The 13,932-nt window shown below is 36.4% G+C and overlaps 3 protein-coding genes across 4 annotated transcripts; all 3 read right to left on the reverse strand.

The window, feature by feature from the left end:
• Window positions 1-938: 938 nt before the first annotated feature.
• LOC129309656 (50S ribosomal protein L28, chloroplastic-like) lies at window positions 939-2,568 on the reverse strand. Its single transcript, XM_054951312.1, has 2 exons — window positions 2,237-2,568; window positions 939-1,466 (listed from the first exon to the last, which is right to left on the reverse strand). Exons 1-2 carry the CDS (start codon window positions 2,463-2,465, stop codon window positions 1,234-1,236), a joined length of 462 nt encoding a protein of 153 aa, XP_054807287.1. The 5' UTR covers window positions 2,466-2,568; the 3' UTR covers window positions 939-1,233.
• Window positions 2,569-4,408: 1,840 nt separating this feature from the next.
• LOC129308384 (protein NRT1/ PTR FAMILY 5.2-like) lies at window positions 4,409-7,654 on the reverse strand. Its single transcript, XM_054949493.1, has 4 exons — window positions 7,531-7,654; window positions 6,058-6,275; window positions 5,406-5,971; window positions 4,409-5,321 (listed from the first exon to the last, which is right to left on the reverse strand). Exons 1-4 carry the CDS (start codon window positions 7,652-7,654, stop codon window positions 4,409-4,411), a joined length of 1,821 nt encoding a protein of 606 aa, XP_054805468.1.
• A 3,287-nt stretch (window positions 7,655-10,941) lies between these two features.
• Window positions 10,942-13,185, reverse strand: LOC129309994 (protein NRT1/ PTR FAMILY 5.2-like). Of its 2 annotated transcripts, none has more exons than XM_054951802.1 (4): window positions 13,054-13,185; window positions 12,731-12,948; window positions 12,072-12,637; window positions 10,942-11,934 (listed from the first exon to the last, which is right to left on the reverse strand). In XM_054951802.1, the coding sequence occupies exons 1-4, from the start codon at window positions 13,139-13,141 to the stop codon at window positions 11,055-11,057; spliced, it is 1,752 nt and encodes a 583-aa protein (XP_054807777.1). In that variant the 5' UTR covers window positions 13,142-13,185; the 3' UTR covers window positions 10,942-11,054. The 2 variants fall into 2 exon arrangements, with proteins under 2 accessions (XP_054807777.1, XP_054807776.1); XM_054951801.1 differs by having other exon boundaries at window positions 13,024-13,184.
• Window positions 13,186-13,932: the final 747 nt, after the last annotated feature.

Genomic DNA, 13,932 nt, shown 5'->3' on the forward strand with positions numbered 1-13,932 from the left:
AACAGGATTATCACTGTTTTGTTACAACTAAAATTAATCTAACCAATACCAATGAAAAATTCTGCCCTCTTAATCAGCAGGCTGCTTTTTTACTTCAACCTTTTTATATGGTAATTGGGTAAGCACTCAGCCACCATTAATTATCAACTTTGTCATTGTCGACTCATCAGAGTGGCAGCAACTCCACAAATGGAAAAAATGGACTCAACTGAGCAACCGATAAGGACATATGTCCAGCTTTTATTTAATTTGACTAATCTTTTTTTACTAAGTGAGATCAATTATATAAATTGTACAATGTCATAGTATACTGTCATCAACCAAGCCCTTAAATATTAAAAATATTGTTAATTAAGAGATCTCGTTCAATAATTTTTATAAGTGTTCTCTTTAGTTATCACAACAAACTAAACAAATTATGAGCAGTTAAACCAATAAACGAAACAAAGTGTACAACGAAACAAAGTGTACATCACAATTACTGTGGTTCCAAATTAATTTATTGCTGTGTTTTTTAAGGTGTATTTTGCAAATCTCGCTTTGTTTTTTTTTTTTTAAAACATCATGAGCATTTAAACTCTACTTCCAACCCATATCCCACCCTATCTTGAACGCTTGAATTAACTTTAGGTGATAGTTTTGTTATTTTTTTACCTTAATTTTAACAAAAATAATAACTTCATCATTTTTACTTCAGATGAATCTGGCATCTGAGGTAATCTTTCAGGCGATCATTCGTATTCTATCCCTTCTCTTTAACTCTCTTTCTCCAACTAGATTCTTAAGTTGAACTTCGTGGATGAAAAACACAACATCATTATCCATAGAGAAAATCTCAAATATTTGGCGTTAATGAATCCTACCCTGGTTCACAAGAAACATTGGAATATCTAAGCAGAAAACAAAAAGAAAAAATGCCACTTGAAACTCCCTGCCACTGAAGAAAACTGAAACTCCAGGCTAATACCTTGTGTTACATTCAGAATCAAGCGTACACTATCACATTCTCATTCCTTATGAACAATAACAATACTTGAATTTTGCCATAATAATTTAAAACAAATCTAGTTTATAAAAAATAAAGATACATTATAAGGAGTTGGGGGAGGAAGAAAACATATGAGAAAATAAGATACATTAAAAAAGAAAAGAAAATGTACCAAGAATACTTTGTGAGCTAGGCATGTTCTTCCAGAGGATACAATAATAATCAGATTGGATATACTTATTCAGTTATTTCTTACTGAGATCAATTCCAGCCTTCTTTGCAACAGCATCAAGTCCATTCTTCTCTATAGTCTTCAACGCCTTAGTTGACAAACGAAGCTTTACATAGCGCTTCCCGGCTTCCCACCATACTTTCTTGTACTGCAGGTTCACAAATTGCAACTTTTTCGTCTTATGGTTTGAGAATGAGACTTTGTTGGCCTTGTTTGCTTTCTTTCCAGTGAAGGGGCACACTCTTCCTAAGAAAAAAAACAACCAGTCGATAAATTGAACAAGTTCTACCACCACGACCGCTATTCATTACCATGTTCAGAATCGGACACCTTAAAAACTATTGATAACAAAGTTTGCCATTGTCGAAAAATAAAAGGCTGGACGATTATATCTCAACTTCTCCCATCAGTTTCAAAGTAAAAATTATGAGTCTTAGCAACGGTGCACATGTGTCACTCTAAAGATCAAGTGGCAAATGGAGTAGATTTCACCATTACTCTTTCTATCCAGGCACAACGGAAATGAAATATACATTGGTACATTATGCATTAAGCTATGCACAATTTGAAATGGTTAATTCCATTCAGCCATGCCCCCTAGCAAAGCCATATGACATATATAAAGAAAGTAGAGGGAAAGAGAAATAACTAGTTACACAACTTAATGGCAATTGTGGATTTTACAAGAATCAAAGGAAAAAAAAAAAAAAAGAACAATATTTCTTTTGCGCTCGGTGTTCCTCTGCACACATTACATGACGAATTTCGTTCAATTCAAGCATTTTCAATAACCAGCTAGGAGTCAAATCCTACAATTCCGAGTATTCAATTTACACAAACAATAACAGAGTTCGAACAACAGAGCATTTAATTGAAGCATGATACGGTTGCCAAAACATTATGTTGGCATTAAGTCCAGAGAAACGAAATAAATCGGTCAAATACAGACAAAAAGTAGCAGGGTTTTGAAAATAAAAGGAAAGGAACGAGAGTGAGAAAAAAGGAGAAGAAATTACGAGCAACGGGTTGTAAAGCAGGTAACAATGGGGCAGAAACTGCGGGTGTGGCTCTAGGTGAATGGGGATATGAAATTTTGAAGCCACTCAATTGCGAAGAGACGAACCCAAGCTCTGAAGCCACACTGACCCTCGATGACGGCAACCCTAAAGTCTTGTTTTTTAGGAAACACAGATTAAACTTATTCGCCAATACTACTCCCGAAGTCCCTGAAGCTGCCAATGCCATTGCTTCTGATTTTCACGCTATCCCTTTGCTGTTAGAAATTTCGCCGGCAAAATGGAAGAAAATGAGATGCAAAGACCGTAGTAATTTGGATAGCCATATCCACGGCTGACCCGTGTCCACAGAATGTGGATCCCCATCAGGTGTCCACATTAAAAAGCTGTTTTTTTAAAGAGAAAAAGTTGATACATGATCATTTAATATTAAAAATAATTTAAAATTTTTAAAATAAATATTTAAATTTATTTTAATTACTTTTTTTCCTTTCTCCCCTTTAAAAAGCTCTAAATTGGAGAAGCCTCTAATTTTTTAATCAAATAAAAGGTTTTTCTTTTAATTTTTTTAACCAAACGAAAAGCTTTTCTCTCCTTCTTTTATTAACTACTAACCAAATAAAAAAAAAGAGAGTAACTCTTCTCATTTTTTTCAAAAACTTTCAATCAAATGGTTCGAGGAGAAATGAAAAGGAAAGGAATTTTGACATAGGGGAGGGGAGGAGTTTAATAAACTTTTGTTTGATTTAAAAAGGAAGAAGAGGGGAGGAAAATTAAAAATAAGTTAGCAATTTTATTTTTATCTAATGTAACTTGATTTTTATTTTTTGCTTTAAAAAAATTGTTATATTAAAATTTATTAAGTTTTTATTTTTAAGAATATAAATTTATATTAATAAAAAAAATTTGAAGGACAAATTATATTTTATTAGTGAGTCTAATAAAAAATATTAAAATTTGTACATGAAAAAATTATACATTAATTTTTTTTAAGATGATAAAATTTATTTTATTATAAGAAAGAGACAAAGAAATATAATATATAATCTTTTAATATAAAAAATAGTTTAGAATTTTTAAAATAAATATTTATATTTTTTTAATTATTTTCTCTTTTCTCTTCCCTCCAAAAAATTTCAAATTGGAGGGGAGGCTTAGGAGGTGATGGGAGAGGCTCCCTCCCCTCCCCTCTAATTTTTTAATCAAATAAAGAGTTTTTCTTTTTTTTTATTAATCACTAACCAAACTTTCTCCCCTCTCATTCTGTCATTTTCAAAAATTTCCAATCAAATATATTTAAAATAAAATAAATTTTATCAACTTACAAAAATTAATATATAATTTTTTTAATGTATAAAATTTTAATATTTTTCATTCACTGATAAAATATAATTTCTTCTTCAATTTTTTATTACTATAAGTTTATATTCTTAAAATAAAAACTTAATAAATTCTAATATAACTGTTTTTTTCAAAACAAAAAATAAAAATTAAGTTAAATTTGATGAAAATAAAATTATTAACTTATTTTTTATTCCTATCCTCTCTCTCCCTAAACTAAATAAAATTTTATTAAAACCCCTTCCCGCTCCTTCCCTTCATTAAAATCCCTTATTTTTAAACCAAACACACCATGATGTTTTTTGGTTGTAAGTAAAAACTTGATCAATAAACATATATAGTTAACTTTTTGAAGGCTCTTTGCAAAAGAAAAACTACATTATTTATAATTTATGAAGTGCACAGTCTTTTAAAATTTTATATTATACAGTGATAATGAATTAAAATAATAAATAAATAAATGATATTTTTTTGTTTAAAAATGTAAGGTATTTTTAATCGAATCTTATCATTCAATAAATTTTTTACTCACTTTCAAACTAACTTTATCTTTTCATATTTACTCCTGTTAAATACTTTATAATAAATATAAAGTCACCATCAATAGAGGTAATTTTTTTTAAAAAAAGTAATAATTATATTTTAAAAAATTAAAAATATTTTATATTTTTTAATATCTAAATCTTTAAAAGAATGTCTTATATTTTAGAACCAGGGGTAAGAAACAGTGTCTGTTCAAACTTTTTGTTATGGAGCATCATGTTTCATACTCATGTACTTGTTTCATTTGGTTTCAGTTCTGTTTTTCTGGTGGGTTCACTTTCATCCTCTCTATGCATGGCTCAAGTTTCCTTGCTCGCTAGTTGCTTGTCCGTCACCATGCACTGATGATTTCTGCTTCAACTCTTGCTCAAGCACTTTGATGGAATCCGAAACCTCCGCCTTGTACACATGAAACTTGGCAATAACCAGGAAGATCGCAAAGTTGATAATATTGAGCACAGCGAAGAAGGCGTAATAGTAATCCAGATGAGAAATATTCAGGTTGTCCAAAATCCACCCACGGCGGCCACCTGCTGAAGTCACGCGCGACACAGTTGAAAGCAGAAAGCTGCTGAAAAAATTCCCAATCCCCAAAGATGTAAGGGAACACGAGGCCCCAAGGCTCTTCATGCTCTCGGGAGCTTGGTCGTAGAAAAACTCCATCTTGGCAACCTCAAGAAGCGCGTCGGCGCATCCCATCAGCACGAACTGAGGAAGCAGAATGAAAATACTCAGAGGAACCTCTCCGTCTTTTTCCGCCACGCCGTGTTGCCTGGCAACTCTGAGCCTGTGCCTTTCTGTGACCGAAGCGATCACCATTATGAGTATGTGTATGACCAGGCCTATTCCCATTCTTTGAAGGAGCGTGATGCCTCTGGGGTTGTTGGTGATCCTCTGCATCACGCGGACGAAGAAACGATCGTAGAAGACGACGCAGGTCAGCAAGGAGATGGTGACGAATGCGTTCAGACTTGCCGGTGGAATTTCGAAGTTTCCCACCTGTCGGTCTAGTGTGGTTCCTTGCTTTACGAAGAGCGTGTTTGTCTGAGCAATCACTGTGCTCGGAAGCACGGTGATCAGCAAGATTGGGATCATCATTAGCATTTGTTTCGTCTCTTCTACTTCCGTAACTGTGCATAGCATCCATGGACTACTACTACCAGAACTGGTTCCCATTTTGACACTGGCCTTGTTCAAGAACCTGCACATACACGCAAACAATTATATATTGGCTAATTAATTAAGTGATATTGTGAACCAGACATCAGGGACAGAAATCAGATGCCTTAAAGTTGAGGTGGAATCAATCTTGTACTTTCCTTTCTTGGTATACTCCTGCAAGTCAAGCTCATATAGTTGCCTAGGGTCAGTAGGAGTTAAGACTCTCCATTTCCTGAAAGCAGAGACGATGACCCTAGCAATCCTGGTGAAGGGACTTCCCGAAGGCAACTTGTGCCTGTAGAAGGAGGTGCCTGACAAGAAGATGAAGATGGAGACTGCAAGCCCTAGAGTGGGAAGCGCATAGCCAAGAGTCCAACCCACAGAGTCTTGGATATAGATGAGCACGGTGTTGGAAAAGAGCGTGCCGAAGAAGATGCTCAAAAACCACCAGTTGAAGAAGGACAGCTTCTGAACCTTCTCTTTTGGGTCGAAGTCGTCAAACTGATCGGCTCCAATGGTGGAGATGTTGGCCTTGGTCCCTCCGGTTCCGACGGTGAGAGTGTAGAGTGCACTGTAGAAGACGGCCAGCTGCAGTGGCGAGGCTTTGCCGCAGTTTGGGGCGTCAGTGTCGGAGCACGACGGCGGCTTGAGGCTTGGAAGTGAAACTGAAAGCGTCAGTAAACACATACCCTGCAACAGTTAAAAAGGGGGCCTAAGGATGATGTATTCAACGAATGAATTGAAATGAAGAAGCAAGAAGGGATATATGTAGTCACGGCCAGGTAGACGAAGGAGGCGAGAACAAAAGTGAAGTAGCGGCCGAGGTAGGCGTCGGCCACGTAGGCGCCGAAGACGGGAGTGATCCAGGTGACGCCGACCCAATTGGTGACGTTGTTGGCGGAGGTGACGGTCCCTTGCTGGAGCTCGTTGGTCAAATACATGATCAGATTTGTGGATATCCCGAAATACGCCATTCTTTCAAACACCTCGTACACTGCCATTCAATGTTCATTCACATCGTTTCATTTATATATGGTATACATTCACAATGGCAGCACTGTCAAGAAGAAACTACATGTATATGTATACTAGTTGTGATAATGATTTAACAAATATTGGTCTGTGTATACACACACACAGATATAACATAAAATTAACAGTGATATCCTCACCCCCGGGATGTCCCAACTCAATGCTGAACCAGGAAACAAAATCTCTCAAGTTTTCCATCATCAAGTTTTTCTAGAATATATTTTAAGATCGAGTACATGCTGAGATAATTTCAGGGCTTCTGAGGTGAAGATGTAGCAATTAGTATGCTTAGTTTATTGGTATTCTTAGGAACTTTAGATTCTTTATACAAGCCTGTCATCATAAGCTTTTTATGGAGGAACCATTGAATTAATCATTAACAATCAAATGGTAAAGAAAACCACCTGACATTTATCAATGGGAAATCAAAGTAAGGAATTCTTATCGGCAGGAGAGCGGTGCAAAAAATATAATAGTATATGTGAGGCAATGTTTTTTTTTTTTAATTTTTTATTTTCCCTCTTATTCCAGCATCTCCAAAGGTACAAAAGAAATGATTTTATTTAAACGACATATTATAACATAATAATATATTTAAAGCATAATATTTAAGAAAATGACTGAAAACACTTTTAATTTGCCCCATAACCCAAGATCTGATCGATTTGCCGATTTGGCCATCGCAAGCATCTGTATAATTGCATGGTGAGTGCAATAAGAGCTAGCTGCCAATTAATTATCCATGATTCATATAAGTGAGTGTGTAACATCACATAAATTAAAGGCGAAAATACTTTGTTTTGGAAATCTTTGATGATATATAGATGCAAGCTAGTCATGATGAAGCCAGAGCACAGTGAACAGAGTTGATGAACGAAAGAGGAGGGATTAATGAAAATGCACAATGAAATGAAGGTACCTCTCTCTCTCTCTCAATATATATATATAGAGAGAGAGAGAGAGAGTAAAGAAACGAAGGAAAAACCGTATAACAACAGATAATAGAAATTAGTTTGAAATAATCATAATGGCATGTATATACGGAGGTGTGAACTGTTGACAAAACACAGGGTCCCAAAAATGCCAAATGATCATGTTGCAAGAGGAAACCATATTGGAACGCGTGTTATGAAAGGTAGAAATAAGGGAGCGTAGAAAATGGAAGGCATATAATAAATGAATGGAACATGATAATGAACACACACACACACACTAACCAACAAGGAAGGAGCAAGCCTTCCATGCGCCAGTTTTAGATTTCAGAACTGGTCTGCCTTTAAGATCCACGCTCCTGTCTTGCGTGTACTCATCCCTACTGCTCCTTCCTTCTTCCTCTTCCATAATTAAATCCTAATTCTCTGCTTTAATTACTTTCCTTCTTTTAATTTCCCCCTCTTTCCCCACGTACCTTCATTATATATCTTCTTCTTTATCATGCCATCGCCTCCTCATTCATTTCCACAATGCTAGTATTTATTTTCATATTATAACTCTTGGCAGCAGCAAAAAGGCTTGTTTGTTAATTAATTAGTTTGTTCTTTTAAATTATTTTTGACCCTTTCATCCTTGAGGCACTATTGTATATTTTGTTTTATTAATCTCATTGCCATCATAGTCAAACCCAAGTTTATATGTAATATCGTACGTGCCTCCTGTTAAATGATAAGCGTGCAAGCTGCTCGTGACAGGGTAAGGGCTAGAATAATTATTATTATGATAAATAACATACTATCATTATTCGAATTCTTGCTAGTGCTTGAGCTTTAAATAAGATTATTTGGCTCTTCAATAGAAACATACTTATAAATAATTAAAAAATAATATGCTATCAGTAGTATATTTGTGAAAGGATGATAATAATATTACATTTGAAATCACCAAAGTTTAATTTTAAGTGACAAAGCAGCTGGCATACAGTCGCCAGTTCAAAATTAAGAGATTCAAAAAGGACAAATGACATTTAACGACCTTATAAAATATTTATTGCAATTAAGGTCCATGATTTTTAAATATTCCAAAAAAGGACCATGATTCTTGGTATTAAAATTTAAGTTAATCAATTTTTTCACTATTCATTTTAATATTCTCAATACTTGTTTTTTTCAAAAAAAATATATATACTCATCATTAATATTTTAAATACTCATATTTTATGCATTTAGTATTAAAAAAACACTTTAATTCGTTTTAGTATTGAAAATATTAAAGTTGCATGTGTATTGAAGACATCAAACTGATGAGTGATAAATATATCAAAGATCTGTACTAAAAGTATCACAGATGAGGACTGAAAAAAAAAAAGTCCAAAAAAAAACTCATATTAAGAACTTTGATTTTTTGGAATTTTCTAAAATATGAGGTCTTTGATTGTGATTAACATTTTTAGAGAGTCTTTGCATGTCATTTGCCCATTTAAAAATCCTGCCTCGTCACTCGTACGGGATTATTGGATGGCAGGCGCAATCCCAACAGAAATAACGATACATCGTCTTTGGATCGTTTGTTAGAATTGTTTAATTATCAAAGAGAGCGTGAATTTCAATTAAGCAAATTGGCATTGCTTAATCTTAATCCCCCCGGACATATACGCCACAACACAGGCTTCTCAAACCTGAGCATTTCCTTAATTATATTCTAGATCCTGTGATTGAATTTAGTCTTGACGGAATCAAAAGTGATTGGATAAGATTTGTTTTAACTATTACTGCTTGTTGATGTCGTTTATATCCTAAACGAACTTTAGGGTCTTCAGCTCTATTATTTAGTTATGGGTTAAGGGATAAAAATGTTTTAAAAATCTTTTCAAAAGAGCACCAAATATTCTTATATTTTAAAAGGAGCAATGATAGTAAAAGAGAAGCAGTGTCACTCCATAATCTCTAACTAACGTTGGGCAAACAGAATATTTTTAACCTCTCAAGATAACACAATTGTCGTTTAACGTGGCAACCTTGTGAGGCCCAAGTTGAAATCAAAACCCAAAACCCAAAGCAAACTCCTGAATCCAAATACTGGTTCTCATCTCCAGCCTTTTCTTTGTTCGTTCTCTCTCCTTCTCCCCCTCATCACGAACATTAGCCAAAACTGTCGACCACCCACAAATAGTAGAGTTCGTAATTTGAACGAGGTGAATTTATTTGAGTGAGTTTAATTTGATTTGAACTTATTTAAATTAAATTTAAAATATCACATTCTCTTAAAAAAACCTATATAATAAAGTACGGCCCTAATTTTTTTGATTGAATTCAAGTTGGTTCATTAAATTTGGTTAAAGTTATCAACTTTATATACATATAGAGCTATACATTTCAGTGATCAAACTTATTCGAGTCAGGTTCAATTTAGGTCAAATTTATTTAGATCGAATTTAAAGTATTTTATCTTTTAAAAAAAAAACCTAAATAGCATAACTCGTCCTAACTTTTTTCAAGTAGGTTTGGAACTTTACCCGAATTACCGGTTCTAACAAAAAGTAAGCCTCGCCCATTGTTGCCTCCTCTTTATCCTATCTCCACCATGGAACAGTGTGCCAAAGGCTGGCCTAGAGCGGGGTCTAATGATCTTGGAATCTGGCCTTTTCCACAAACCAAGAGGGTCTGCCAAAGCCTTGGAGAGTTCTGATTTGGCTCAACCCACAAAAGAATTTCAGTTCAAGAAGGATAGATTATGATGGCACGCTCTTACCTATTGTTAATGTCCTTGACCGTGCTTTCATGCCCGATGAAGTGAGGTGTTTGCTCCATACTATGTCGTCTTGTTCCCTTCCCCACATCCAGTTGGATTTCCTGCTAATTAATATTAGTTTTCATGATGTTCCTATGAGAAAAAGTATACTTATGAGAGAATTTGTCACAGCTTTGGATTTCGTCCCATTCCTGTTCTTTAATGAGGCAGCTCTGATTCGAAAATTGCGTTGGCTAAGATTTTGAGATTCACTGTTGCAGAGGTGGGATCGAAAATCGCGTCAGCTACGTTAGCCGGGCCTCTGATATGGTTTGACCAAGTATCTGGACGAAGAAAACCAGACACCAGATATGATGCTATTTCCTTTAATTTGTGTTTAATGTCTGAGTTTCCTTTTCTGTTGCGTTTCCTTTGTGTTTGATCTTGAATTCCATTTTTCAGATTTCACTTTCCTTCAAAATCCTTTCTCTTCCTTCTTGATTTGTACTGTGAATCGTATGAGTTTTGCCAACACTTGGGACACCATAGGACTTGCACACCAAGCTCACGAAGACCATGGCAGCTCTCAGATTCTCTCCTCCTCTCCCTTGATTGATTTGTCCCTTTCTCCTCTTGAAATGAATCTCATCATCTTCCTCATTCTGAAAATATGAGAATATAGGGTACCTGAAACAATCTAGTTCTCTTTCCTTTGGCCAAAGTGCCAGTCGCTTGCCATGATTTCAACATTTGATTAGTCAAACGTCAGTCAAAACATTAGAATAAGGTAACATTGTTCAATTTTTAACAATTTCAGGACAACGTTATTCTTTCTAAGATAAAAATATATTGAGCGCTCCTTTAAAAAAAAATTTGAAGCATTTTTGCCTCTTAAGCCTTTAGTTAAATCATTGTAGTGAAATAAGCATATTTCAAAAAGTAACAGAAGCATGGAGAAGAGAGAATAAAAATAAAGAGAGAGAACTTTTTGGTATTCTTTCACATCACAGTAGAAATACATAACATGCCTTTTTTTTATAATTATAGACTTGGCTCAAGTTCCTGGCTCGCTAGTTGCTTATCCGCCGTCACCATGCACTGATGATTTCTGCTTCAACTTTTGCTCAAGGACTTTGATGGAATCCGAAACCTCTGCCTTGTACACATGAAACTTGGCAATAACCAGGAAGATCGCGAAGTTGATAATATTGAGCACAGCGAAGAAGGCGTAGTAGTAATCCAGATGAGAAATATTCAGGTTGTCCAGAATCCACCCACGGTGGCCACCAGCTTGAGTCAAGCGCGACACCATTGAAAGTAGAAAGCTGCTGAAAAAATTCCCAATCCCCAAAGATGTCTGAGAATATGAAGTCCCAAGGCTCTTCATGCTCTCGGGAGCCTGGTCGTAGAAAAACTCTATCTTGGCAACCTCAAGAAACGCATCGGCGCATCCCATCAGCACGAACTGAGGAAGCAGAATGAAAATACTCAGAGGAACCTCTCCGTCTTTTTCCACCACGCCGTGTTGCCTGGCGACTCTGAGCCTTTGCCTTTCTGTGACAAAAGCGATCACCATTATGAGTATGTGGATGACCAGGCCTATTCCCATTCTTTGAAGGAGTGTGATGCCTCTGGGGTTGTTGGTGAGTCTCTGCATCACGCCTACGAAGAAACGATCGTAGACGACGACGCAGGTGAGCATGGAGATGGTGACGAATGCGTTTAGACTTGCCGGTGGAAATTCGAAGTTTCCCACGTGTCGGTCTAGGGTGGTTCCTTGCTTTACGAAGAGCGTGTTTGTCTGAGCAATCATTGTGCTTGGAATTATGGTGACTAGCAATATTGGGATCATCATTAGCATCTGTTTGGTCTCTTCTACTTCCGTAACTGTGCAGAGCATCCATGGACTGCTACTAACTGAACTTGTTCCAATTCTTACACTCGCCTTGTTCAAGAACCTGCACATACACGCAAACAGTTATATATTGGGTTATATAGGTGACACTTTGTATATAGTGACAGAAAGTAAATTAATAATTTATATCCTGATTGTATAAACCAAGCATCATTCATAACTGGATAGAAAATTAGCTACCTCAAAGTTGAGCTGGAATCAATACTGTACTTTCCTTTCCTCACATACTCTTGCAAATCAAGTTCATAGAATTGCTTAGGATCAGTAGGAGTCTTGGCTGTCCATTTCCTGAAAGCAGCGACGATGACCCTAGCCATCCTAGTAAAGGGACTCCCAGAAGGCAACTTGTGCCTGTAGAAGGGGGTGCCTGACAAGAAGATCAAGATGGAGACCGCAAGCCCTAGAGTTGGAAGAGCATAGCCCAGAGTCCACCCCACAGAGTCTTGGATGTAGATGAGCATGGTGTTGGCAAAGAGCGTGCCGAAGAAGATGCTGAAAAACCACCAGTTGAAGAAGGACAGCTTCTGAACCTTCTCCTTTGGGTCGAAGTCGTCAAACTGATCTGCTCCAATGGTGGAGATGTTGGGTTTGGTCCCTCCGGTTCCGATGGCAAGAGTGTAGAGTGCACCGTAGAAGACGGCCAGTTGCAGCGGTGAGGCTTTGCTGCACATTGTCACGTCCGTATCGGTGCAGGGCGGCGGCTTTAGGCTTCGAAGTGAAACCGATAGTGTCAGCAAACACATACCCTGGCAGAGATTACGCGTGATTTTTTCAAAGGATTCCGAGGTAGGTAAAAGATCATGAAATGAAGAAATATGAAGGGATATATAGTTACGTACAGAGAGGTAGATGAAGGAGGCGAGAAGAAAAGTGAAGTAGCGGCCGAGGTAGGCGTCGGCGATGTAGGCGCCAACGATGGGAGTGATCCAGGTGGTTCCGACCCAATTGGTGACGTTGTTGGCGGAATTTACGGTGCCTTGCCTTAGCTTCTTAGTCAAATATATGATCAGATTCGTTGATATACCGTAATACGCCATTCTTTCAAATACCTCATACACTGCGTTCGTTCATCCACAAGATATCCATCAACTGTAAAGAGAAACTATAAATGTGTGTGTGTGTGTGTACTGACCAACTACGAAGGAGCAAGCCTTCCATCCACCTCTTTTGGATTTAAGAACAGGTCTGCCTTTAAGATCCACAGCTCCGTCTTGCGCGTACTCATAGCTCCTTCCTTCATCCACTTCCATGTCCACAATCCTTCTTGCTGATGATGGCCTTCTTTTGTTGTTTGATTGCTCATATACGTACGTGAAACTCCACGTACACCTTGTTATATTTAATCGCCTCCCGATATCCTCTATCCTACCTTTCATTATTGTTGTTATTGCCACCTCCTTGATTTGGACACCTAGTTTTCTTAAAATGGAATTTCGTCATATTTTATAACCATTTCGGTTTTTTTTTTAAATTATATATGACTTTTTCACTATACTTTGCAGTATATTAAACCTAGAGTGCTTTACTTATTTATTCTACTTTAACAAATCACTCTCAAATTCATAAAAACAATATAAATATAAAAATTCCATAAAATCATTAAATTACTTCCAGTAACAATTATTTAGCATTCATTAACAACTTAAGAGTAGTATTGTGATTTCGCAGGACTTTTTTTATATTTCAATTATTTATGTGAAAACCGTGAGTGATTTTTCCGGAAAACCGAAAGACCATACTCAGAATGTCAAGTCTTAAGATTATCTTCGTAAAGGGTCGGCATAGTGGGGACGAATTTCAGAATTTTTTTTTTCGGCCGAAATTAAAGAGATTTGAAGATTCTGTCCTCAAGGTTTTGGCTGGTATCTCATTGTCTTTGGATCATCAAAGTTTAACGAAAGATAACATCAACTTGGCGTAATACTTGTCTTTCTTGTCCCCACGCATATGTCACCAGCTTATGAAACCCAAGCACTCCCTTTCTTCATTCATGACAGAGCAATTAAAAACTTAAAAAATTTAGATTAGAAAAGGAATCAAA

The sequence above is a fragment of the Prosopis cineraria genome, unplaced genomic scaffold, assembly GCF_029017545.1.
Source record: "Prosopis cineraria cultivar Desert tree isolate PC_DT_omini unplaced genomic scaffold, ASM2901754v1 PC4, whole genome shotgun sequence".
In the NCBI taxonomy this organism is placed as follows: domain Eukaryota; kingdom Viridiplantae; phylum Streptophyta; class Magnoliopsida; order Fabales; family Fabaceae; genus Prosopis; species Prosopis cineraria.

Coding starts and splice junctions, on each gene's coding strand:
- LOC129309656 (XM_054951312.1), bottom strand. CDS start 2,465: ATGGCATTGGCAGCTTCAGGGACTTCGGGAGTAGTATTGGCGAATAAG. Junction 1,467..2,236: donor TGCTTTACAACCCGTTGCTC/GTAATTTCTTCT, acceptor TTTTTTTCTTAG/GAAGAGTGTGCCCCTTCACT.
- LOC129308384 (XM_054949493.1), bottom strand. CDS start 7,654: ATGGAAGAGGAAGAAGGAAGGAGCAGTAGGGATGAGTACACGCAAGAC. Junction 6,276..7,530: donor GGCTTGCTCCTTCCTTGTTG/GTTAGTGTGTGT, acceptor ATTGAATGGCAG/TGTACGAGGTGTTTGAAAGA. Junction 5,972..6,057: donor CCTCCTTCGTCTACCTGGCC/GTGACTACATAT, acceptor TAACTGTTGCAG/GGTATGTGTTTACTGACGCT.
- LOC129309994 (XM_054951801.1), bottom strand. CDS start 13,141: ATGGAAGTGGATGAAGGAAGGAGCTATGAGTACGCGCAAGACGGAGCT. Junction 12,949..13,023: donor GGCTTGCTCCTTCGTAGTTG/GTCAGTACACAC, acceptor GAACGAACGCAG/TGTATGAGGTATTTGAAAGA. Junction 11,935..12,071: donor GATTCCAGCTCAACTTTGAG/GTAGCTAATTTT, acceptor GTGTATGTGCAG/GTTCTTGAACAAGGCGAGTG.